This window comes from Lasiosphaeria miniovina, assembly GCF_030549165.1.
Source record: "Lasiosphaeria miniovina strain SMH2392-1A chromosome Unknown B0T26scaffold_2, whole genome shotgun sequence".
Classification (NCBI taxonomy): domain Eukaryota; kingdom Fungi; phylum Ascomycota; class Sordariomycetes; order Sordariales; family Lasiosphaeriaceae; genus Lasiosphaeria; species Lasiosphaeria miniovina.
This window is the reverse complement of record NW_026848221.1, coordinates 1,503,200-1,526,540: the sequence shown is the minus strand read 5'-3', so window position 1 is coordinate 1,526,540 and position 23,341 is coordinate 1,503,200. Positions and strand designations below refer to the sequence as shown.

The window sequence follows — 23,341 nt, the reverse complement described above, 5'->3', positions numbered from 1 at the left end:
TTCGGCTTGCTCTTATAGTGTGGTACCTATGCGTAGCACATGTCTGCTTTACACAACAGGATGCACGCGATAGACGCAACCAAATCGAGAGGGTTCGGATAACCTAACTGCTGCCTAACCAAAACCTGGTTTAGATCTGAAGCAAATGCGTCCATGAATAATTACTCACTGCACAAAACCCCGAGACTCGAAAGCCATGACAGCCCGTTCCCAATACACCGAGCGAAAACTTCTGGCACATGTCCAGTGGTGGGATGCCTCAACAGTGAAGGTCCTCTGCCCAGGCTGCGGCGAGATCCACGGCCATGGCTTTTCAGGATACGAGTCAGGCCGGAACCTGGAGCGGACCTCGGACTGCGGCGATCCTCGGTTCAGTTGCCATTACCGGATTCACTACCCGTTCGGCGAAGCAGGTTGCGAGACATTTGCCAGCTACGAAATCAACAAAGACAGGGCCATCTTCATAACTGCTGGCGTGGATCTATCCAAGCACTTCCCCGAGCCAGATGATGAACTCCTCAAGCAGTGCAGGGACGAGGCCAACAGACGCCGAAAGTGGACTGAAGAGACAGAGACGAAGCCCCAGAGTCTCCTCCGACTTGTCCTGTCCGAAATGGTCCAAGGCGAGATTAACCCTGTCCGCCGGCACCTCAATACCTCGGCAGAAGCAGATCTATTTCTCAATGGCGTCGAAGCTGACACCATGACCGGGAAGACCGCTTTGCACTTTGCCGCCTGCGAGGTGTATCCCGAAATTGTGGAGCTGCTACTGGAGAGGGGAGCTGATCCGGATGTGAGGGATGTCGAAGGCCGCACTCCCTTGTCAGAGGCGGCGTTGTGGGGCAGGCTCAAGAACGTCGAAATCCTCCTCGACCGTGGAGCCAATCCCCTGCTAGCTTGCATAAGAGATGGGAAGAGAGTTCGGGCTGTCGACTTCGCTAGGGACGAGGAGGCTAACACAAAGTAGCGCAGTCGCAATTACGGCCCGTATTGGGAAGATGTCTACGAGAGAAACCTCGACCGCAGAGCGATAGTCAACATGCTTGAGAGTCGATCCGGCTCAACGGGAACGACGGCACAAGACCCCTCAAAGCTGGGAGATTTTGCGTTTACCAGGGCTGCTACTCCTGGGAGCTTCCTGACACTCGTCGCTCACTTCGACGTCCTAAATGAACGGAAGACGGTTGGCGTTTTATGCTGCGGGTCTCACCTCCCGCCCGTCGCCGCCCTGAGTGTCTGGGCACACAAGGACAACCCAGCAGCCAACATCCAGATTGCCGGAAGGGAATGGACGGACGAGATCCGCCAGCTCTGCAATTACATCAGACATGACCTAGCTCCGCACGATTATGACCAGGGCGAACCGGGACGGTTCCACGCATGCCACGCCGAGAAGCAACTCGTTGCATACTTTGTGAGTGAGCATTTCTTTCTCGAACCTGTAGCTACGGAGGAGGAATCGACTGGGAATGTCACTGACGGGCCGGACTTTGGGTTGCACAAGCTCTCGCTCTCGACCTATGACGCTTGGGACGTTCCTCCCATCGTCAGACTCGCAGAGTTGCAACCCCTTGTATCACTGCGGAAGGGTATCATTATAGTCAGCTGTCCACAATGTTGGGACTGCTAGCGCTTCACGGCACGCGTGAACAAGGTACTTAAGCTTGAGATCACGGTAGTGCCCAGCAGCGCCGTGTAGGCGGGCAGACTAGAATTCAACCAAAACGTTCCTCTGATATTGCTTGCATATTTTATATCGCATGCTGCTTTCCTTGCAGATTCGTTGGGCATCCTGGTTCATCAGTGTTCGAGGTGCTGGCGATCACGCTATGGTTGGGAATTGACACCTTATGCGCTCTACTAATTACCGTATGTTCCTGACGGGAGTCGCAATGAGCCTGCCTGGTGAAGTCATGACTGCACTACCAAAGAGACCAGTCATCAAGTACATACATTCGGGACGGAGTAACACGACATCCTGCGGTGATGCCTAGCCGGGTTTATCGACGAAGCAATTGGTGGGGCAAGCGTGAAACGCGCTTTACTGGGTAGTGGGTACTTCGTAGTGGTGCGGTCAAAGGTGTGTGTCCGGGATTTGGCTATTCCCAAATTCTTGGAGAAAACAAGTACACAACTGGTGGACTCTGTGGAAGTCCCTCCTTGAGGAAAGCCTCAACGAAATATAACACAGACTAGACTCTTCGAGAGTCAAGCAAAGGATGAGTGAAATGCTACCAAGACTCTTGGTTCGAGTAGCTTTCACGTATACGGATAATTATAGAAAGATTATAAGTCGTATTCTTAGTCTTGTCCGGTCCCGTATACCACTATAATGGAGCCTAGTAGGTAATATATAAGAGAGCTTACGCTAGCGTTAATTCGTCTAAATATAAGGGATGAAGTCTCCCTGCACCTACAAGCCATTCGGTCAACCTATACGTAATCAGCCTCTACGTAATCAACCTCTACGTAAGTAGGTTGCACGGGCTAGTTAGCTAGCCTGTCAACTACAAGACAGTTGCCCGGGTCTTGCAGTCAAGCAGGGCAGTCAGGGCAGTCAGTCAATTACAAGGCGGTTGCCCGTGCCGGTCAGTTACAAGGCAGGGCAGTTGCCAGGGTCTTGCAATTAACCTGTGAACTGTAACCTACGTAGGAGTCTCTCCTATAGCACTTCGTTAAGGTTATGGCGTGGTTTCGGGAGTTAGGCGTAGTTGAACCTGCATTCTACTAGCCATCTGAAGATAAGTAGTTCGACTATTAATCTATTCTTTTTTCGCGGGGAAAATAGAGGTTTCGCTACGATAGTGGCTTAACAGAGATTTCAATGACCTTTTGGCTAACTACGGTCCGAAAAGACGTTTTCTACAGTCCGAGTAGACATTCCCTTGATAATAAGTATTTAGGTAGTAGATAATATTCTTTATCAAATTTAAGACGCAAACAAAGTCGCGATGATTATAATTCGTCGGTATGCCTTACTTCGCTCTTAGGTCGGCGTGTAGACAATCAAGCCCTCGCCGTCTTTTCTTTTAGTAGTAGATCATCTTAATTAGGTAGTTCTACTTACTATATTTAGACGAATTAACGCTAGCGCAAGCTCTCTTATATATTACCTATTAGACTCTATCGTAACGGTACATGGGACGGGATAAGACTGAGAATACCACTTGTAATCTCACTTTGATTATTCGTATATATATAACTACTCGAACCTAGAGTCTTGATAACATTTTACTCATCCTTTGCTTGACGAGCCATTAAATTCCCTTTAGTCCATCCATCTTCTATTCACAAATCCAGGCCCTGCCGCTACTACAAAGTACTGCTCATCTAGCACTACATTGAACAATCTAATTGATGGGTCTAATTAGTAGCTTGCCCCCGTGGCGGTCGCCGTGTCAAGCGGCAGCTTCCCATTGCCGTTCACAACCACAGGAGTCCGACCAGCGGCGGCCGTAGCGGCCTTCTTCCTGGCTCCCGGACCCTTCTTGTACGTGGCAGCGTAGAAGGAGATGAAGAGCACCAGGTAGGAGCTCAGGATGGCGATGCCTGAGAGGGCGGCAAACTCCTCGCCGGCGCACGAGCCGACGTTGGGCAGCCAGGGCCAGTACCGGTTGGAGAAATACGTGTAGGAGGTGAAGTACACGAAGCCTGCCCAGGTGATTCTTTAGCAAAACTATCTTTTTTTCAAACGCCAAAGCTGAGAAAGATCGAGAGACGTAATTACCCAGATCAATGACAAACTGTGCAATCTGCAGCCGCGTAACCCACTCCTTCCACCACACGCGGATGCCGCGCGCCGCGAGAAAGTAGTAGGCGTACATGACGACGTGCACCGTCAGGTTCAGCGTGATGGGCACCCAGGAGACGGCCGTGGACCCGACGAGCTGGGAGTAGCACAGCAGCGCCGTGGCGCCGTGGTGGTAGCAGTGGAGAAACGCTGAGCCTGGTTAGCATTTCGCCCGAAACGTTTGAGGTACAGACACAAACTCACTCAGGGGCTTCTTCTTGAGAATGAGAAACGCCGTGTCCAGCAGCTCCACGTACTTGGTCAGGTAGTTCAACTGGCATCACGTCGCGCGTGTTTTCGTCAGCGGCTTGTTTCAAAGTTTCCATAATTAGTCGACCAAGAACAACACGTACGTAGTAGAGCGTTACCAGTGGCTTTGTCCAGCCGCCGCCCGCTTCGCAGATGGCATAGTAGGTGCCCTTGTTGTAGAGGGTTGGCAATAGCTGCTCAACGTAGAGGGCTAGCAGGAAGGCGCTGAGGGCGCTGAGGAAGAAGTTGTGGACGAGGAACGGGCCGTGCAGCTTGAAGGGCTTGCGGTGGCGCATCCACTCCTTGCCGCTGATGATCATGGCATAGTAAAGCGTGATGAACATAGCGCTCTCGTTGAGTGTTGAGAGCGGCGTCATGCGCGGCTTGAATTCGAACTCGGCGGCCGGGTAGCCCACGACGGGCTCCCACATGGCCTCGAGAAGACTCCATAGCGACAGGCCCGACGACTGAGCCGGTAGCCCCGGTGCCGCCAGAGACATCTGGACGGGCTTCGAGGCCGACGACAGGTTTGCCATTGTTCTGCGTGAAGCTAAGGCCTAGCCGTATTGTAGGTCTCGTCTTCAGGGGTGGTGTGCCAGGCGTGATGTTGGATGACGACAACAGTGTCAAGAACCCAGCGGAATAATGAGTCCCACAAAGAGCAAAGGAGGAACGCAGAAGAAGAGTTTCCAGTCGGCGAGACCTGTGCCTTTGGGAACAGACGCAATAACAACTAGGCCGGTTTTGACTGGGCGCCGCCGGGTGAGTGGGCCAGTGAGAGGTGCAAAGTCTCAAGTCACGAACCCATCGACGGCAGGACATGCAGGACTCAGGCTTGTTGGGCAGGCAGATCACCACTGGCTGGATATATTGTGGCACATGTCAGATTCCGGAGAACATATCGGGCAATAATTCCAGTGACCAGTCTAGTTACCAAAAACGGAAGGCCCTGTCTCGTCTGTCTTTGCCGTCCTGTGCTCGCTGCCCAAGCCCCGAGTGATTCGTTGGGATCTCCCCCTCCTTCGGGTACCTCCCTCGAGCGCGTCGGCGACTTCGGCTGTGGACTTATCTGTACGTACAGAACAGTACAGAAAGCAAGCAACATCAACATGGTCTCGCCGGGCAAAGCTGCCTGGTGACCCATGTCTCGTCGATGTGGCGCGCCGGTTCCTCTTCGTCGTCCCTCAGGAAGACCCCCCCCCGGTGCTTCGCCATGCACAATAAGCTCGAGAGAGACGTCGGCGCCTCGCGTCCCCAATCTCCAGCCCCGGTCTCCACCCCCCGGTGATACAGATTTGCAAGTGACGGTCTAGGCGGAGTATGCCATGTCATGTGATTTGACCCGCGTCGGGCGTGTACATTGGGCCCAAGTACCTCGCGTGCCGTGCAGGGCGCTCTTGGCTCTTGGCTGTCAGATAGCTTGCGCGTGTCAGCAGGGCGATGTCACCATGGCAAAAAAGTGCCCGACCCGCCCCCGTTAGTTGCATGCTGCATGCCTGCTTCCACCCCCTTCGCTGTTTATTAGAGGCGGCTAGGGTGCGAGTGAGACATGCAGTTCGTAGGGGCAAGCGAAGCTGCGCGCCATGCCGTCAGTGGCGGACCGGCGACGAGACTAGCGACTCTTTTTGGAGGCCGGTGGCTCGAGCTGGAGATGACTGTGCTGGGCCGGAGGAGTTGTCGCCCTCAGCCGAGCGGGCCGGCGCGGCCGCTAGAATCGAAGGTCACCTCTTGGAGTTCACACCCAACACACCGACATTGGTCGTTGGCTTCTAATTGGGCCGAGGCCAATGCCTTCCGCCAGCCCCGTTTCCGCCGATCCACTTGGTGAATCCCTGCACCGTGTGCGAGTTGAATGGCCATCTTTCCAAATCTGTGAGCTCCCGTTCGCATTCTAGAGCCCTGGAATTGAGAGTGGAGCTGATATTCTGACAAGCGTCTCCCAATCCAGCTGCGCTTTCGACACTTCACCCCCATGCCGTGGGTGCACCAAGCGCACTCCCGTCCTTGTCGTCGTCGGGTCGGGTGGGGGGCTGGCTGCGTCTTTGCCAATTTGCCTTGGTGCCTACTGCGTTGTTTGCTCCTTTTGGGCTTTGGACGAATCTTTTTTTTTGGACGAACTTCCATGGTCTTTGCACTGACAGAACCCCGTCGAGTAGCCGTCATGGATGTCGCGTGCACTTGAGAGCGGCAGCACTTTCCTTGGCCGGGTCGGAGTAGTGTTCAGACCGTGACTTCCGGTTGTGGATGTTGCCTTTCCAAGGTACCGCCTACCTTATCTACGGTATCTAGGACCTACCTTACCAGGGCACCTGCTGTTTTCGTTGCTGTCGCTGTCTCACGCCTTCCATTCCCCCTCACTGTCAACTGATTCGGGGCAGATCTCTGGGAGCGCCTTCTCCCTTTCACGCTCTCGCCGGGCTGTCTTGTCTTTCTGATCTCTTGCCTCCCTCCGCTCCCCAATCTCTGTCTCCCAGACGAGAATGGCTCCTAACCTAAGCGAACCCGCACAGGTGCGCCTAAGACCGCGTCCGAGCTCTCTTACCCTTCGATCCGAGTCGGCGATGCAACTCAAACGCCTGCTGAGGAAGGGGCCGATCACGAAGGACCTTGAAGTGCCCTTGGAATGGTGGAGGAGGGCCCTCATCACCTTTGCCCTGGGCCTGGCTGGCTTTTTGGTCGGACTGGACCAGACCATTATCGGCAAGTCCACCTCAGGGTACCTGATAACACCCGCACAGGGGATTTAGGCGCGAGCCCAGTGCTGATGATGGCCCCTTACCCCCAACTAGAGCCCGCCCTACCCACTATCGTCGCCCAGTTCCAGTCAGTGCACGATATAGGCTCCTATACTTCGGCCTATCTGCTGCCCCAGTGCGTGCTGCAGCCGCTGTGCAACAAGCTCTACTCCATGTTTGCCTTCAGCACCGTTTACATATCGTCGACTGTGCTGTTTGGAGCTGGCTGTCTTGTTAGTGCCACATCCCAGGGCTCGCCCGCCTTCATCGGCGGGCGCGCTCTCTCTGGCATCGGCGCTGTCGGCTTGAGCATCGGCGGCTTTCGCATGTTGGCCTTGATGCCCGAGACCAAGGGCCAAAATATCTCCATGGGCGCCTTCTCCCTTATCCTCGGCTCCAGCATCGTGGTCGGGCCTATAATCGGTGGTGCCATCACCGATTCCATTGGCTGGCACTGGATCTTCTGGATCAACTTGCCCTTCCTCGGCTTGACTCTTGTTTGCATCTTGATCGCTACCTTCTTCGAAGGCCCTGACCTCCGCGGCGAGAACTACAAACTCCCGCTACGGGAGAAGGTGACTAGCCTCGACTGGCTGGGAACGGCGCTCTTGATTCTCACCCTTGTTCCCCTGATTTTGGGCATTGAGTTCGGACAAACAAACGGCTGGAACAGTGCCAAGTCCATTGTCATGTTTGCCGTCGGCGTCGTGTCGCTCGGCCTCCTCGTCTATCAACAAAAGACTACAAAGCGGGAGGTCATCTTTGACCCCAAAGTCATACTTAACAGGAGTGTATGGACTACAGGAGGCTTGTTCTTCTCGGCCCTGTCCTCTGTGGCTGTCTTGGTCATGTTCCTACCATTCTTGTTCCAGGTATGTCTCCGTGGTTTCCCTTCTACCTCTGGTCAACCAGCTGACGCGAAAGCCGACAACAGCAAGAAAGGGGCCTCTCAGCCCGGAACAGCGGCTTCCTAACTTTTGCTCTTGCAGGAACTCTTGCTATAGGCACATTTATTTTTTCCATTGTATCGACTCTAGTCCGCTATTTCAACCCGTTGGCCCTCATCGGGACGGCAATATTCCTGGTTGCAAATGCGTTGTTTTTTGCCTTGAGCACCGGTTCGACATCAACCTCCACTATCCCTCCCATTGTTGGCTTTGAGGTCCTTGCCGGCGCTGGCTTGGGCATGGCCTGGCTAGCGGAGATTATCTACCCTCGCGCAGAGCTGGGTAAACACCAGCTTGCCACTTCACTTGGCTACACCCGCATGATGCAGCAGATTGGCGGAGCGGTCTCGGTCCAAGTCGCAGCAGCCATATTCACCAGCAAGCTGACGAGCGAGATTGAGGCTCTACCATTCCCTCGGGATGTCCTCATCGCACTTGTTCAAGGCGCCGCGCCCGGCGCCAGCGCTAGGCTTGACGGTCAACAGCTGCCCGAGGATGCGAAGGAAGCGGTGGCCTTGGCGTACGGAAAGGCTATTCGTGTCGGCCTCATACCTGCTGTCGTATTTGCGGCAATATCACTTCTGTTTGCTATGGCACTGCCCTGGACAAGACTCAAGGGCGGCATAACAGACCGAGGTGAAGTCGATCCAATCAATTCGGGCACCGAGGAACTTGGTCCTAGGGAAGGTGACGAGGAGGGCGGGGGTAACGAAAACACCCATCAGCTAACACCATTACCAGCCGCTGTTGACAGTGATGCGCACGAAGAGAAGGGGTCGACTAGCGATCCTACGTCTGAAGCTAAGGTGTTAATGAATGTGGATAGGTCCGAATTGACACTAGTGGCGCTAGCTGACGACAAGGCCGAGGCAAAAGAAGTCGTAGAGACGCCACAGAACAAGGCAGGAGAGGGCGAACCAATGGCTTACGCTTCGTTAAAAAGTTCAAGCGAAACTGACGGGGCAATTCAGGCGCCCCTAGAAGAGAAGACTGGCGAAGCAGTAAGCACATTAGACACAAGCGAGAAGACTGGTTAAATTCATGAGATATTGCCTATCATTTAATTAATCTGGTACTAGAATTGTAATGAAGCCTAGGTGTATATGTATATATCTGGATGACCAAATCATATTAAACTTTTCATTCGTGTTATCAAATTGAGTTGTAATTAAGATCGTGCTTAAGAAGAACGTAGACTATCAATGAGGCATGAGGTTCAGATAGACTACTCGAGGTTTAACACTAGCTCTCGATCGAGTTGGTAATTAGGCGTAGATCCAATCTAGGACTAGCAAGATAAGGTTGTTGTCGATAAGTTAAGTTGGCAGCAGCGGCGCGGTCACCAAAGACACGGGCTACCAATCCGTATTTAAGCTTTACACGCAGAGAGAGACACAAGAGTTCGAAACTCGGGAAGAAATCCGCGGAGATGAATCCCAACGCACGGTGGATAATTTGTAGTCTGCGCGTACGCCACCTAGGCACTCCAGGTTTCAACTCGGGTCCTCTGTCAGTCAATTACAAAGCCAGTTTTACTCGGGGTCCTGCCTGTCTGTGTCTTGGGCAACCAATCAGTTAGCAAACTTGAAACTTGGCAACGGGATTTTTCTACTCGGGTCCCGCATGCGGCCTATCAGGTGCAAGCCAAGCCAAGCCAAGCCAGAGCAGTTACGTGGTTGCCTGGGCCAGGTGCCAGTCAAGCCAGACGAAGACCAGTTGGCGAGCCAGTTGGGAAGCCAGTTGCCAACCAGCTGTAAGGAACGTAGTTAATTGCCCGAGCAGCGTTATACTGAGGAGTTTGTCAACAGAATAGGAATTAATTATTAGGAAAAACTATAAACTACAGGTACAATACTGACTAATGATAGGAAACAAGAGGGGGAGGGAGAGAGAAGTAACCAAGAAATATATTTAAGGTTTCTATGTAAATCGTAATTATCCCGAGCCATTTAACCGTCTTGCACTGATTGCTGATGTCCTTATACTCTAGACTCGGGGGTTAGTTTAGTAACAGGACGTGCGTGTGCCAAATGCGCACCCAGTCTCTATATTTACCTCTGCCAAAATCTCTCCATTGTTCCTCTTCGACTTGCTTGAGATACACGTAAAAGTGCTGCAAATAATGTAGTTGAACAGATTTTAGACGTGAAATGGCCAGGTCTCTCTCTGTTTCCGTCACACGCACTCTCTACCGCCATGAATTAGCGGGCGGCCGAGTCGGCCGAGTCAGACTCCTTGGCGGCGGGATCGCCCATCAGAGCAGTGGCAGGACGGCCCACGGCGTCGTCCCTGAGGAGGGAGGCGGGATCGAAGACGAGGAAGACGGCGACGGCGATGAACATGAGAGTCGCGTCGAGGCCGATGAAGTAGCCCTCGTGGGTGATGAGGTTGCCGGTCCAGCCCTGGGCGAGCTCAATGGTACGGTAGATGCTGCGGACGTAGATCATGATGAACGAGATGAAGACGGCGACGAGGACGAGGCGGATGGGGCGTGTGAGGAGCGCGCGCTTCTCGCCGGGACCGCGGCGAGATATGCGCTGGACGCGGCGCAGGAAGTCGACGACGAACACGGCGAAGATGCTCATGGTGAAGAGCTGGAACGCAATGCCCGCCACCATGGTGTTGGTGCCGGGCGCGGTGTTGCCGTCGATGCTGTCGGCCGCCTGGGACGCCATGGCACCGCCGACCGCCTGCACGACGAGAGAGATGACGTCACACGTGCAAAAGACGATGGCGTACATGCGTGGAGATAGCATGCTAGTCTCGCGGCCCAGCCTCGTGATGAGGTTGTGCAGGAGAACGTACAGCGCAGCAGCGAAGAAGGTGGGCGCGATGATGAGTGTCGTGATCTGCATCAAGAATGCGTCGCGGTTGTACGGACACTTGGCTGACCACGTCCGTCCAGCCCAACCGATGGCTTCGGCTATTGTTGCGTTCTGTATCAGCAAACGGCATCTTCATGGTCAGGTTTTGTGGCAAGGGGGTCGCGGTGCAGAGAGGGAAGCTAAGGAAACAAGGCAGAACATACTGGCCGCGCCGAGGGCGAATAGGATCGAGGTCCATTTTCTGAAGCGGGCGAACTGAATAAGATGGCCGATCAGGGCTATACCGAAGAGGACATCAAAGGCGATGCCGGCGCCGAGAGTTGGCCAGTAGCTGTAGCTGTTGTCGATGCCGTCGACCAGGAAGGGGAAGCAACCAGTCCTGATGTGGAACAAGCCCTGCCAAAGGTCGGGGTCGACGCCAGGAGGCGCGGGGGGTATGGGACCAGTGCCATTATAGCCCGAGAGGTCGAAGGGGTCGGAGGAATTGCCAGAGGTAGACATTGTCGCGGGGAAGCAGTTTAACGCTAGACAAATAATTAAGAAATATATAATAGTACTGCGAAGGTCGGTCGGTCGGTCGGCCGAAAGTTGTTGTTGATGCAAAGTTGAAGAGAGGGAAGATTTAGTGGAGAGGAGAAGAATGCGAGAGGATCAGCGCGGAAAGGAGGGACAGGCACGAGCACGATGGTCGGTTGTTACGGATTTCTCGGAACCCGAGACAGGACAAAGCTGAAGACGATCTTGGCAATTAATTTGGACGAACAAAACGTGCACCGTAGCGCGACATTGCAAAGGGACGAAAACGCCTTGACAATGCAACAGAAAGAATGAATGAGTGAGGTGCGTGTGTGCGACACAGGTGGATGGTTCCGTTTCACACAGCCTCTTTTGCCCGGGTTTCAAAAGGCAACCAGCACAGGAAACGCGTTGGAACTGGTGGGCCGTCCACCCGTCAGCGCGCCCTTTCGTCAGGTGAACCATACAATAAGGCTGGGCTTACGTATACCCACCACTGTCTCTGCTGACCGGCGCTAGAAAGAGCCAAGGGAGTTTCCGTCGTATGGTGAGAAGAGGATCCGATTTGCCCAATCCCGCAGCGTTTTAGTATCTTATGCCCGCGGAGTTATGACCGAGCTTTGCGAGCTTTTGTGCGTTCCGTTTCCGCAGATTGGGCTGAGCCGCTGAAGGGCTGACACCTGGTCCAGTAAAAATTCCAATTATGCAGGGGGATCCCTACCGACCCGGAAAAGCCCATGCAAATTGATGGGCATTCTATTTCACACCGGTCTCGCTAATTTATCTAGAACGGGAATAGAATATCAGTCCCCTTCCCTTCTAGGAAAGTAGCTAGTGCGGATAGCTGATATAACGGCCGTGTAAGTCAAGTCAGTCGACGGCCGAGACCTCGTTCGGCGTATCACAACGCAAAGCAAACATTCAAAAATATCCACCTTGTTGTCTCTGCTTTGATTCCTCGTGTAATTCGAGCTATTTTCTCGAGGTTAAGACATCGCATGAAAGTTAAGCTATGTATTTTTATCTCGCATTACTGGTTAGCGCCGCCGTGTGCTGGGCGGGCTTCCGCCTAGTTGAGCTCCTTAAACTCCGCGGCTTTGCTCGGGCACATGGCTGCGAGCCGGCCCGGCGCATGCCGCAGAGCGAGCGCATCGTCGGACTTGGGCTCTTTCTCGACGATGTGGCGGCGGCCCGGGAGCACCGGACGCTGCAGACGGCCCAGCGCCGGTTCCGCGAGCTCGGCAACACTTTCTCGGGCGTGTGCATGGGACAGCACTTCCTTACCACCGTGGACTCGGATAACGTGCGCGCGCTGCTATCCACTCGAATGGAGGACTTCAACAGTGGAAAAAAGTCATTGTTTGGCCCCTTCATCGGTGACAGCATGCTCACTAGCGACGGCGCTGTGTGGCGGCACTCACGCGCCCTCGTGCGTCCCCATCTCGCCCGAGACCGCGTCGCCGACCTAGGGAAGCTCGAGGGCCACATGCAGAACTTCTTCTCTCGCCTGCCACTCGACGGCACGACGGTTGACCTGCACCACCTCTTCGCACAGCTGACGTTTGACAACACAATGGGACTGCTGCTCAACGAAAATGTCTGCAGTCTTCTGAGCCGGCCCGGGTCGCGGTTGGCACAAGTCGTCGAGGCTTTTGAGAGCGTGGGCGGCTTTGTCAACAAGAGGGCGGCGTTGGGACCTCTTTTGCGCATTTACCGCGACACAGAGTTTGAGGCCAAGTGCAAGGTGCTGCATGATTTTGTCGACGAGATAGTGCGCAAAGCATACAACAACAGGGGATCACGCCAATTTGGCTCCGAGGAGAAGGACCGAGGATTCCTGGCGAGCATCCTTGACGATACCGTCGACCTCGTGAAGATACGGTTTGAGATTCTCGGGTTGCTGCTGGCTGGACGCGACACGGCGGCCGATCTGATGGGTAATCTTTTTTTTGTGCTCGCGCGCCGGCCCGACGTCTGGGAAAAGCTGAAGAAGGAAGTCGACGACGTCTTGCAGGGGCGCAAGCCGACGTATGACAGTCTGCGAGAGCTCACCTACCACCGCTATGCCATTGAAGAAGGTGAGAATCCAGCCAATTGTCGATGCCCACGCAGAACTTAATCTGACCGCCGTCACAGCTCTGCGCCTGTACCCGCCGGCGCCCGTCTTGTTTCGAGCCGCCAACAGGAACACGGTGCTCCCGCGTGGTGGCGGAGCGGATGGGCGGTCGCCCGTCGTAGTGCCGCGCGGGACCATTGTGAGCTGCTCGACGTTTGCGCTGCATCGGCGCCACGACGTGTACGGAATCGACGCAGATGAGTTCCGGCCGGAGCGGTGGGAGGCTATGGAGAAGCTACGAACGAGGCCGCGGTGGGAGTTTCTGCCCTTCAGCGCCGGGCCGCGTGTGTGCATGGGCCAGACGTATGCCATGGCCGAGATGGCCTACATTGTGGCGCGCATGGCACAGGAGTTTGACGCCATCCAGAGCCGGACGGGTGCGCCGTGGCTCGAGAAATGGAGCATCACACTCTCGAGCGCGGCCGGCACAAGGGTTGGACTGGTGCCGAGACAGAAATGAGATGGAGTGCAGCTTTACATGGCGAAAATAGTGCTGGTAATTAGCTGGGAATAGATAAACAAATAATAGCGTGGTACATTTCGAGTTTTTTTTTGGTCATGGACTGAAGGTCCAGACTCCTGCCAGCGACACTTGGAGAAATGATCAGGGTTGTGGACCCTTACTAGGAGGGCAGCCAGGCAGCAATGATGAATTGATAAGGGCACTACAGTCTGCTGTTCTTACAAAGCTAAGTCATTCCAGAGGTGGTACCTGCCTCGGGACTCGGGCCGCAGTACCTAATATGGAATCGGACTCGTACTTCCCAGTTCCTTACCTACAGTAGTCTATTACAAATAGAACTGGCCATCTCCCAGTTCTCTTGTTTCAAGTTATTGCGTCAAATCCATCTTCATTTCCCACACGGTCTAGCCAAAACATGGAATAAGGAATTTTCATCTATAATATACTGAAATACTACCGAACTATCTTGATTACCTACCAGGCACCGACTAGCATACTATATAAGCTTGACTCTCAAGGAAACCCGAACAACAAGCAGCAAGCAACATCAGCCACCAGCAATCAGCCGCGGCGCGCATCCATTCCAGAACGCAAAAGGTGGATGCATACAACTCAGAGCAGCGAGACCTTGACCTTGAGTCCCTGTGGCTTGAGCGACGTGCCTTTCTGGATTGGCGGGTGCCAGCCCGGAATGGCCTCTTCGAAGCGGAAACGGGCCACGAGCACAGTTAGGAACACCTTGAGGCTGAGCGTCGCAAAGTCCTTCCCGATGCAAATGCGCGGCCCGCTCGAGAAGGTCAGAAACGCCTGCGATGACGTGGCACCCCCGCTGTGCGACGCTTCCCACCTCTCTACACGGAACTCGTCGGCGTCGTCACCCCACAGCTCACGCGACCGGTTCACGGCGTACGGACTAACCATGATTTGCTTGCCCTTGGGAATTGACAGTCCGCCCACCGTCGTCGCCCGCGCCGGCTCCCGCATCATGGACGGGAATGCTGGGTACAGCCGCAGCACCTCCATCAGGAAGCAGCGCAGGTACGGCAACGAATTGATCTCGTCAAGAGTCGGCGCTCCGTCGCTCCCGATGCCAGCCGCTTGGGCCTTCAGGACCTCTGCCCGTAACTTCTCTTGGACACTGGGATGCTGCGCAAGCTTGAAGATGGCCCACGCGAGGGTTATGGCAGTTGATTCGTGACTATCGAGGTCGTGGTCAGATGGTCATCGCCGGAAATCGGAATACTGCTTTACCCAGATGTTCACTTACCCAGCTGCGAGGATAGTCAGAATGTGGCTCAGAATCTCCTCCTCGTCTTGGAGACCCGAGGCAACAATGGCCGACAGAATATCTTTCTCTCTAATCTCGGAATCGTCCATCTTCGCCTCGTCAATCTCTCGCCTCTTTTGGCGGATCTGGTCGAGGCAGAATGTGCGCAGCATAGCGATGCCTTTGTGGAATTCGCGGATCGGCTTCAGCGGCAACTTGAACAGTAGGTGCGGCGAAATGATTGCCGGCAGCGTCGCGCCGAAGAATCTTTCAAACGCATTCTGGGTCTCCAACGACGGGAAGACGCGCTGGTAGGCCTCGAGGATGGGCTGGTCCGGGTTCTGCACCGAGTTGAAGTCGACGCCGAGAGTTGTGACTCCGATGACATCGAGCGTCGCAGCCATTGTCAATGGATGCATGAACATGATGGTCGATTTGACCCCGGATTCCTTGACAAGATCCCGCATCCTATCGGCGAGCACCACCGATTTGGCCCACATCTGCGGCACTAGGCGTCGGTTGCGGCTCAAGCCAAAGATTGGTGTAAGAAGCTTCTTTTGTCGCTGCATGCCATCATCAGAACGGGTTCTACTACACACAATCATGTTGCGGTTGTACGTACGCGGTGCACATCGCCCTCGGCAGCTACGAGACCGACGCCGAGGGTCTCGACCAGGCCATCCCGAACTGCAGGAGGCTTCTCAAAGACGTACGGCTGGCTCATGACAGCCGTCACAGCCTGAGAGCTCTTGGGGATCAGGAAGTCGAACGGGCCGAGGAAGACACGATAGAAACCGCTGGGAGATGCGCTGACCATTCGCTGCCAGCGAGCCAACGGGAACCCCCATGGTTCACTGAGGAACGGGATCAAGTTTCCGAGAAAGAATGGGGTGCCCTACGGAAATGCGAGGTCAGTCAACTTTGCCGTCTAATGATACTATACCATGGAGAGAATATATACCTTGGGGTGAGGGAGGTCCTTTGTTGGAGACAAATACCAGCGGTAGATGAGGCTCGAATACCCCAGATAGACGGCTATCTGGGCCACGGAGGATGCGACGAGACCGAGGACCACGAACGGATACGAAGCCCCGGAGACCTTGAGATAGGACGCTAGGGCGATGGTGGAAGCCAGCCCAAGAAGCGATGAAACAGCCATTATGTCACAGCTGGTCGCGAGACTGGTCAAGTGCCAATTGCAGCAGCAGAAGCAAGAGCAGAAGCAGCAGAGTCTGCACACCGGGAGTCGAGAAAGGGTTACAAAGAAATCCGGGAAGAAGAAAAGACGCTTGGAACGACGGCTGCTTCGGCATGAAGACAGGGAGAACAGCAAAGGGAGACAGTCGTCAGCCAACCCTAACCCCGGCTATGACAGCTGATTGCATCCCTCTCCAACGAAATTTTTCAGCAATAATAAACGTCAAAAATAAGAGCAAAATAGCAGACCGCTTTGAGAAAAAATCTTACCGAGAGATCTCATTCGACAAGGCCCATATCCGGTGTGTCAGCCATCAACAACTCCGGTTTACTCGATTTGGAAGTCCATATTTTGTGCAATATAAAGTACCTTGTTTGTCGTGGAGCTAGCCAGTGAAGGATGCAGTGGCTTGTGAGACCTGTAGGCTATGTCCCGCCACACCACAAATATCCATGCCCGAGCCAGGGCTCTCTTGAGGGAGCTCAAGCTGGCGGGATTGCGATATTGCACTGCAGATTGCATGGGTCTAAGATCATGTTTCCAATACAATGATATGCAGCTAGCCAGAGTGGATGATGGACATGCCCTTAATATTACCTCGGACCGTGGGAGGGGGGCTTCTTGGGCCCTGCCCTGGACACGGCATGTCGGCTGACTGTACCGACTTCGGCCCATTGGCAACCTGGGCCCTGAACCAACAACGTGCGCAACTTATCTCTCGGCTGTGAAGCCGGGAGACGCTCAGATTGACATTCAGATACGCACAAGTACTAGGGAATTGCGATAAATAACCGTAGGGCTCTGGGATCGGCGGTCTTGGGAACGAAACTGGAGCCCATTCACGAGAGGATTCACGTCCCCGCCTTGGGGCCGCTCTCGACTCGCCAGTTCCGGTCTCCCGAGCGCTGACAGGTCGGAATGATAGACTCACACCGCGTCATCTTACATCCCACACAGCATGTCCCTGGGACGTGGAGTGGCTCGGCAAATATCCAGGCAACAATGAAGAAGGAAAATTTTGTAACAAAGTGACACAGTGACATGGCGGACACTGACGAAATGACGGCCAAAAGTCTGATGCTCATGCAGACCAAGTTCCAACCAAGGTCAAAAACATAGACGGACGTGCCACTAGCATTTCTCTCTCTCCCTTTGCCGCAATCGTTGATGCCGGCCTTGTCGTTTCCCTTATTTTCCCCCGCCGACCTCAAGCATCTCAAGGAGGGGTTAAACTGCCAAACAAGACGTCACTAACACCCGGTCTCGAGAGAGCCAGTCGTTTTTACCATGGACATTGGCATTAACGCGTCCACCGATGCAGTTGGCTCGGGAAGCTTGTCGGGCAACCATAGTGTCTCAAGTCGCGCTTCTCTAATCTTTGCTCTCAGCTTTGGCGCAGCGCTCGTGGGTTGGCACTACTTCTTCGTGGCATCTCCAAAGAATGGAGACGCCAAGGAGCCGCCCGTATCGAGGACCCTCATTCCCATTTTCGGGCATCTTCTAGGCTTCTACAGACTTGGTGTCTCGTATATGGAGACGCTGCGGTAAGTCCTAGCTCCGTATTATTGTCTCGGCGCCATCTGGTTCATCGCTAACCTGGCACCCCAAGCCGTCAAACGTCATGGCCAGCATATACCATGAAAGTCTTGAACATGAAGACATATGTCGTCACATCGCCAGGATTGTCCCACGCGGCGCTGCGGAGTCGTCACATGTCGCTCGAGCCGCTCAGCGCCACTGTGGCCGCGAGAATGCTGGGTCTTAGCAAGAGCGCTAATCGCCACCTCGGCGTCGACGAGAATGGCAAGTTCATCGGATCGGATGCCCTGACGGAGCGTCGCCTCGAGTTCACCAGGATGCTCTCGACAGGCAGCGCGACCCTCGAGGAGCCCAGCAGAGTGGCGTCTAGCGCTGTCGCTTCGTCTGTCAACACGGTCGGCACGGACTGGCAAAGCCGCGACCTGTTCAAGTGGCTTCGCGACGTTATCACCATGGGAACCGTGTCAGGCCTTTACGGCCCCAAGAACCCCATTGCCCTCGACCCGAGCTTGGCCGAGGATATCTGGTATGTCGCCGCTATGGGGTTTACCGCGTGATTGACCGCTGACCAGATATCCAGGATCTTTGACGAGAACCAGCTGCGACTTAGCATCTGGGGCTTTATGCGGAACTGGGTTGCGCCGGCTGGCGTGCGCGCGGTGAACAGCATTTCCGCTGCGTTCGAAACCTATGTGCAAGAGGGACGTCACCAGTTCGCCAGCGAGGCAGTGAAGTCGACTATTGCATCGGTGCTCAGTCGGGGCATCAGTCCCAATGACCTCGCCCGGCTTGAGGTGTTCAACATCTCGGTGGCGACGGTCAACACTGTTCCGACGACCGTGTGCATGATTTACAACATCCTGGCCAATCCCAAGCTGCACGCAGCACTGCGAGACGAGATCAAGGATGTTGTGAGCGAGGTAGAGTCTGACAACAGCAACAAGAAGAAGATGCAAATCGACATATCAGCAGCAACCAAGACCTTGCCGCTGCTGGTGGCATGCTACCAGGAGGCGCTGCGCATTGGGAGCACCCCGACGTGCAACCGGGCCGTGCTGAAGGACACGGTGCTGGAGGACCCGGAGTCGGGGGTAAACATTTTCATGCGCGCTGGGGGCCGCGTGTCCATACCAACCTTCATGCTGCACAGCCGCGACCAGATCTGGGGCGGCGACGCGACCAGCTTTGACCCGTGGCGCTTCATGCCGGGCGGCGCGGCGGCCGACACCAAGGGTCGCGTGCGCGAGCAGGGCTTCGTGCCCTACGGCGGCGGCGTCCACCTGTGCCCCGGCCGCCACCTGGCCAAGACAGAAATCCTCGCCTCGGGCGTCCTCATGGTCATGGCCCTCGACTTCCGCGCCGAGCGCGACGGCGACCACATCGAGGCCCCCGCCTACGAGGGCACCACGGGCGCCAAGAAGCCCATCGCCCGCACTGTTCGCATCCGCCGCCGCGAGGGCTGGGAGGATGTTGAGTGGAGCGTCAAGATTTGAATTTGATTGACCGGAACTAGCTGCTAGCTTCTTGTCGCTATTCTTTCTTTCTCCCGTTGCTTATCTGACTCTATGCAGTGCACCTATGATAGAACACGCCTATGATAGAACGAAATGAGATAAACGGTGTTGGAACTTTTGAGTTTGAGGTATGGGTGAGCATTGCAAGTGAAAGGCAATGAAACCCTTTAGAAGTCTACGTGGTAAGTGAGTCGATTGTGAATTGCTCGTGAAAGAATGTATAAGATCCCAAGAGCTTTGATTGGCTATAGACCCTTTTGCAAATCCTCAGCGTGATTAGCATGATTGAGCAGGAGAAGAATAACATTAAAAATATGAGGTCAAATAATATCGCGTCGCTGTAAATGAGAATGTTTTCAGTCTTATCCTAGAGAACTTACCTTATTCTGAAGGTTTCGGCTAGGCTGTATCTAGTATTATTCCAGGCACACTAAGGCACTAACGGCTGGGTGGCGCAATGGTAGCGCGTTACTTTCCGGTTAAATGAACTCTCAGTTGGTAAAGGCTCTGGGTTCGAGTCCCAGCTCGGTCGAAGTATTTTTTTTTGGCTTTTTTCACTTTAATTTTCTTTTTTTATAGATTCTCCTTCTATTCTGGCTTTGCTTGGGATTAGATAAAGGGATCCTCAGATAAAGGCCTCCTGGCCCGCCGATATAATGTAGGGACTGCCCGCTACAAGATGTCGATTACCTACTTACCAATCAAGAGGACCGGAAAAGTTGGACAACGATAATGGTGACGCGTACCACTAGATAATGGGCGGACGATGCATATTCCGTACGATCAGCCAAATTTGCGATTCTCACCACTAATTACTTAACGATGTGATGCCAACACTTGCAGAATCGGCGGTGGAACAGCAGCCAGTGAACACAAGCGGCCAGAATGCACCTTCCTCGCCAGACTTGACCCTCGATGATGCGGCCTGGGTTTTTCCATTCAAAATTTTGTTTCTGATTCGTTGCCCTTGATTACACTTCATCGTCTGCTGCCGTGCTCGACAGGTTGAACAAGTCCTTAAATACAAAGATTGCCTATCGTCAATTCCCAATCCCATCTGGCTGATCCCACGGAATATCAATGGAATTAAATTCATTTGCTAATCCATCGCTCTCCTCTCCCTAACACTGCATTACAGCTCCACGTGCGCATCAGTTCCTGAGCCGTTTGCAACCCGAAGATTGACGCCATCGCGGCCCCACGCCTCCAAGGCCAGGGAAGCTGCCTTCCCCACCAAGAAGTGCACGTCGCCCTTGCGCCAGACCAGCGCGGCGACAGTGACGAGCCACACAAGCACGAGGGCCTTGATGGCAGCAAAGCGCCAGCGAGGCAGCCACCAGGCGCCGTCGGCGATGTCGGCGATGCGCTCCTTGGCCTCCTTGGGCACGTCGGTCTCGTCGGCCGTGGTGGCACGGTACCACTCGTCAAAGGTGTAGAACCACATCAGCCACTTCCACTGCATGCCGCACTCGAGCAGCACCCAGCCCAGCGGCAAGTAGCCCCAGGCGCCAAAGTAGGCCAGCAGCTCGGGGTACCAGACGTTGAGGTAGATGCTGCAGTAAAAGGTGCTGGCCACGGTGGTCACGGCCAGCACGGGCAGCAACAGCGTGAAGTACAGGTACGCGTTGGATGCTGACGACCGGAACCACGTCTTGCGGAACTGGTACAGGAACACGAGAGTCGTCGTCGTCGCCCCCGAGATGGTGGCCCCGAAGAAGACGAACTGGATCAGCAGCCGGCACAGCAGCGCGTCGGACGGCGAAAAGGACGAGAAGCTCGTCCGGATCCAGAGCAGCAGCGCCGGCCCCATCATGTGATGCAGCGTTGCGCCCTTGTCGTTGCGTGTCACGGTCAAGTCGACAATGTAGGCGCCAGTCAAGATGGCACTACATGCGTGTTAGTGGTGAGTCTTCACCTTTTTCATTCAATGGCCTCATTCACTTACCATGAGAGCAGAGACCGCGCCGTATCCTGGCTCGTCCACTCCTCCATGGGCGAGAAGCCTCCAATCATGATTGGCAGAGTCAGGTAAAAGAGCACAATTCGCGATGGGATAACGGCAACCTCGACGGCCAGCCGGCTTTTGATGTCCTCCCTGAGCTTGGACCATTCAGGCATGGTCCGCTCGAAGTATTTGCGCCCATTGTAGCGCACCACGGTGGTGATGACAGCTACAATGCCGACGACGGCGAGGTCGAACTTGTATGTCGTCTCTCCGGCCATGGTGTTTACGGCAGCCGGGCTATCGACTGGGAGTTGGGCTGTGTGTAGGAAGGTGCGTTTTTCCGGACTAATGGTCACCAAACCGGGAAAGTCAGACGAGAGGGCACCAAAACCAAAACTCAGCATTGCTAGGGAATACTACAGGCCGACAATACTTTTAGAGATGGGACACTCTCAGACCGTGGGTGGCACATCCAGCATTCTCCTCCACCAGTCGAATTCTCAGCAGACACCGCGGGGTGGATCTAACAACCACACTCTGCCTTGTCTCGCAAATCTAGTAATGGGGAGTCGGGCCGGGGCGAAAGGAAACCCGGGATATTCCATCATGCCTATCAACCCTTAGGCCATGGTGGGCGGGTCGGAAACGCGCCCCGTTGAGCCCAAATTTCGTCAAGGGCGCAATTCGCGAAACGTTCCATCATTCTCGTGGGAAGAGCGAGGACCTGTGGCCAAGGGCCAAGCATCTGACTGCATTTGCATGGTCCTGTCATGGAAGCCAACGCTTACATGCTGCGTTCTTCTTCCACTAGCAAGGCTCGAACCGCACAAAAAAAGAACATATAAAGTGTGACATGGTTAAGAGCGAGGTGTGGGGGGGAGTCGACGGGAGATTCCGGCACAGCCAAGAGTACATGGCCGTCAAGTACCTTGACGAACCAACCCCCACACCCACCTAAGGAGCCTCGACGCCTTCATAACCCCGATATATGCAAATTGAGCCGCGGCGGCACCTGAGGAGATGGGGATCAGCAACGATGCAACCAACCATGCAGCAGCCCTGGGTTCCGTTCTTCTTCCCGCACGGCTTGCCGATCATTGCCGCGCCCTTCGGTCGAGCCTAGAGCAGCCAGGCCCAACCAGCCCAATCAGTAACACCGACCTCCATAGCGTCAAAACTAGGCTTCAGCGCCATATATGATTGACAATTTAGCATACTGCGTAGTGCCTGCCGTTTTTGCCGAAGACACCATCACAAGAATTGTGGCTAAGGTTCATGCACAGAAAACCGGTAGCTTTCTACCCCACCGTGCTCCTTTTCACGCTTAAATCTCACGCCGGGTTATCCGATGGATTTAAAGTTCTGAATTGTCAGACGTGTACTGTTGGCGCAGTGCTGGCGGTTACCTCGCAAGCACGTTAATTACTAAGCATTTGGGCTTGTACGCAGACGTCGCGGCATCTAGGTCTGATCGCGTATCTACCGGCGGTCCGGCTGCTACCTTCCGTGTCAGGGCTAGAAACATAAGCGCTTCTTCCTTCGCTCGCATAGCTGACCGGCACTTGCAGGCATAGCCCGGAACACATTGCTTACTCTTGATTGTTTCTTGGGAATACCAGTGTGCGTGTCCCTGGCCGGGCACCCTTTCTCGATGGCCGATGGCAGGCCGAAAATGGCGGGCCATATCGAGTGCTGAAGTTGGTTAAAGAGATATTTATCGATGCCTCCCGACAACAATAGGTATTATTTGCCCGTCCAACACACGACTGCAGATCCACGAGCCAGGGTGGCAGCCCCTTGCATCGCATTGCATTTCTTTGCAAGTTTGCAACACCATACCACGCCCATCCATGTAATGTCGATCCTGTACTCCGCCCTTGGGCCTTCGCCGGGTTCAATTCATCTACTGCTGTGCTGTAGGTATCTTATACCTTTCATTTGGGCCTGTGTGTGGGATAGAGGACCGCATCCGATGGGTTTGCTGGGACATCCCGCATCCCGACAATGGCCAATTGTCGCGACGAGCACGAAACGACAGGTCACAATGCCACTTGTTACACACCGTGCCATTCACCCACTATCTACGTATATGCCTACCGGTATTTGGCTAGGTGTGAGGCCATTTGCGCGTGAACTTGTCCAGGCTGAAGCTATTCCGGCAATGATTTTCTCCCTCCCTCACCGCCGACGCTAGTTACGGCAAGGTAGTCAGGCGGCGGATCCCCAATGAGTGAGCG

General features: G+C 54.5%; 8 protein-coding genes and 1 non-coding gene across 9 annotated transcripts; 5 read left to right on the top strand and 4 right to left on the bottom strand.

Annotated features, from left to right (window-relative positions):
* Positions 1 to 196: 196 nt before the first annotated feature.
* Positions 197 to 1,699, top strand: B0T26DRAFT_671862 (uncharacterized protein; the record flags this gene model as incomplete). The annotated part of the gene is made up of 4 exons (XM_060439387.1): positions 197 to 919; positions 968 to 1,414; positions 1,505 to 1,600; positions 1,655 to 1,699. 4 exons carry the CDS (start codon positions 197 to 199, stop codon positions 1,697 to 1,699), a joined length of 1,311 nt encoding a protein of 436 aa, XP_060300012.1.
* A 1,668-nt stretch (positions 1,700 to 3,367) lies between these two features.
* B0T26DRAFT_638050 (GNS1/SUR4 family protein) lies at positions 3,368 to 4,539 on the bottom strand (the record flags this gene model as incomplete). The annotated part of the gene is made up of 4 exons (XM_060436990.1): positions 3,368 to 3,651; positions 3,728 to 3,940; positions 3,995 to 4,064; positions 4,144 to 4,539. The coding sequence occupies 4 exons, from the start codon at positions 4,537 to 4,539 to the stop codon at positions 3,368 to 3,370; spliced, it is 963 nt and encodes a 320-aa protein (XP_060300011.1).
* Positions 4,540 to 6,278: 1,739 nt separating this feature from the next.
* Positions 6,279 to 9,175, top strand: B0T26DRAFT_693279 (major facilitator superfamily domain-containing protein). Its single transcript, XM_060441193.1, has 4 exons — positions 6,279 to 6,299; positions 6,550 to 6,739; positions 6,829 to 7,646; positions 7,709 to 9,175. The coding sequence occupies exons 2-4, from the start codon at positions 6,601 to 6,603 to the stop codon at positions 8,756 to 8,758; spliced, it is 2,007 nt and encodes a 668-aa protein (XP_060300010.1). The 5' UTR covers positions 6,279 to 6,299; positions 6,550 to 6,600; the 3' UTR covers positions 8,759 to 9,175.
* Positions 9,176 to 9,922: 747 nt separating this feature from the next.
* B0T26DRAFT_640100 (RTA1 like protein-domain-containing protein) lies at positions 9,923 to 11,047 on the bottom strand (the record flags this gene model as incomplete). The annotated part of the gene is made up of 2 exons (XM_060437197.1): positions 9,923 to 10,644; positions 10,750 to 11,047. 2 exons carry the CDS (start codon positions 11,045 to 11,047, stop codon positions 9,923 to 9,925), a joined length of 1,020 nt encoding a protein of 339 aa, XP_060300009.1.
* Positions 11,048 to 11,947: 900 nt separating this feature from the next.
* Positions 11,948 to 13,808, top strand: B0T26DRAFT_693273 (cytochrome P450). The gene is made up of 2 exons (XM_060441192.1): positions 11,948 to 13,140; positions 13,199 to 13,808. Exons 1-2 carry the CDS (start codon positions 12,075 to 12,077, stop codon positions 13,636 to 13,638), a joined length of 1,506 nt encoding a protein of 501 aa, XP_060300008.1. The 5' UTR covers positions 11,948 to 12,074; the 3' UTR covers positions 13,639 to 13,808.
* Positions 13,809 to 14,253: 445 nt separating this feature from the next.
* On the bottom strand, positions 14,254 to 16,067 carry B0T26DRAFT_638728 (cytochrome P450; the record flags this gene model as incomplete). Its single annotated transcript, XM_060437068.1, has 4 exons — positions 14,254 to 14,839; positions 14,909 to 15,471; positions 15,531 to 15,803; positions 15,870 to 16,067. The coding sequence occupies 4 exons, from the start codon at positions 16,065 to 16,067 to the stop codon at positions 14,254 to 14,256; spliced, it is 1,620 nt and encodes a 539-aa protein (XP_060300007.1).
* A 1,326-nt stretch (positions 16,068 to 17,393) lies between these two features.
* Positions 17,394 to 19,138, top strand: B0T26DRAFT_638177 (cytochrome P450; the record flags this gene model as incomplete). Its single annotated transcript, XM_060437008.1, has 3 exons — positions 17,394 to 17,650; positions 17,716 to 18,171; positions 18,226 to 19,138. The coding sequence occupies 3 exons, from the start codon at positions 17,394 to 17,396 to the stop codon at positions 19,136 to 19,138; spliced, it is 1,626 nt and encodes a 541-aa protein (XP_060300006.1).
* Positions 19,139 to 19,602: 464 nt separating this feature from the next.
* Positions 19,603 to 19,691, top strand: B0T26DRAFT_t79. The gene has a single exon. It is a non-coding gene; the product is annotated as a tRNA-Arg (tRNA).
* A 600-nt stretch (positions 19,692 to 20,291) lies between these two features.
* On the bottom strand, positions 20,292 to 21,382 carry B0T26DRAFT_671855 (uncharacterized protein; the record flags this gene model as incomplete). Its single annotated transcript, XM_060439386.1, has 2 exons — positions 20,292 to 21,045; positions 21,105 to 21,382. The coding sequence occupies 2 exons, from the start codon at positions 21,380 to 21,382 to the stop codon at positions 20,292 to 20,294; spliced, it is 1,032 nt and encodes a 343-aa protein (XP_060300005.1).
* Between the last annotated feature and the right edge of the window lie 1,959 nt (positions 21,383 to 23,341).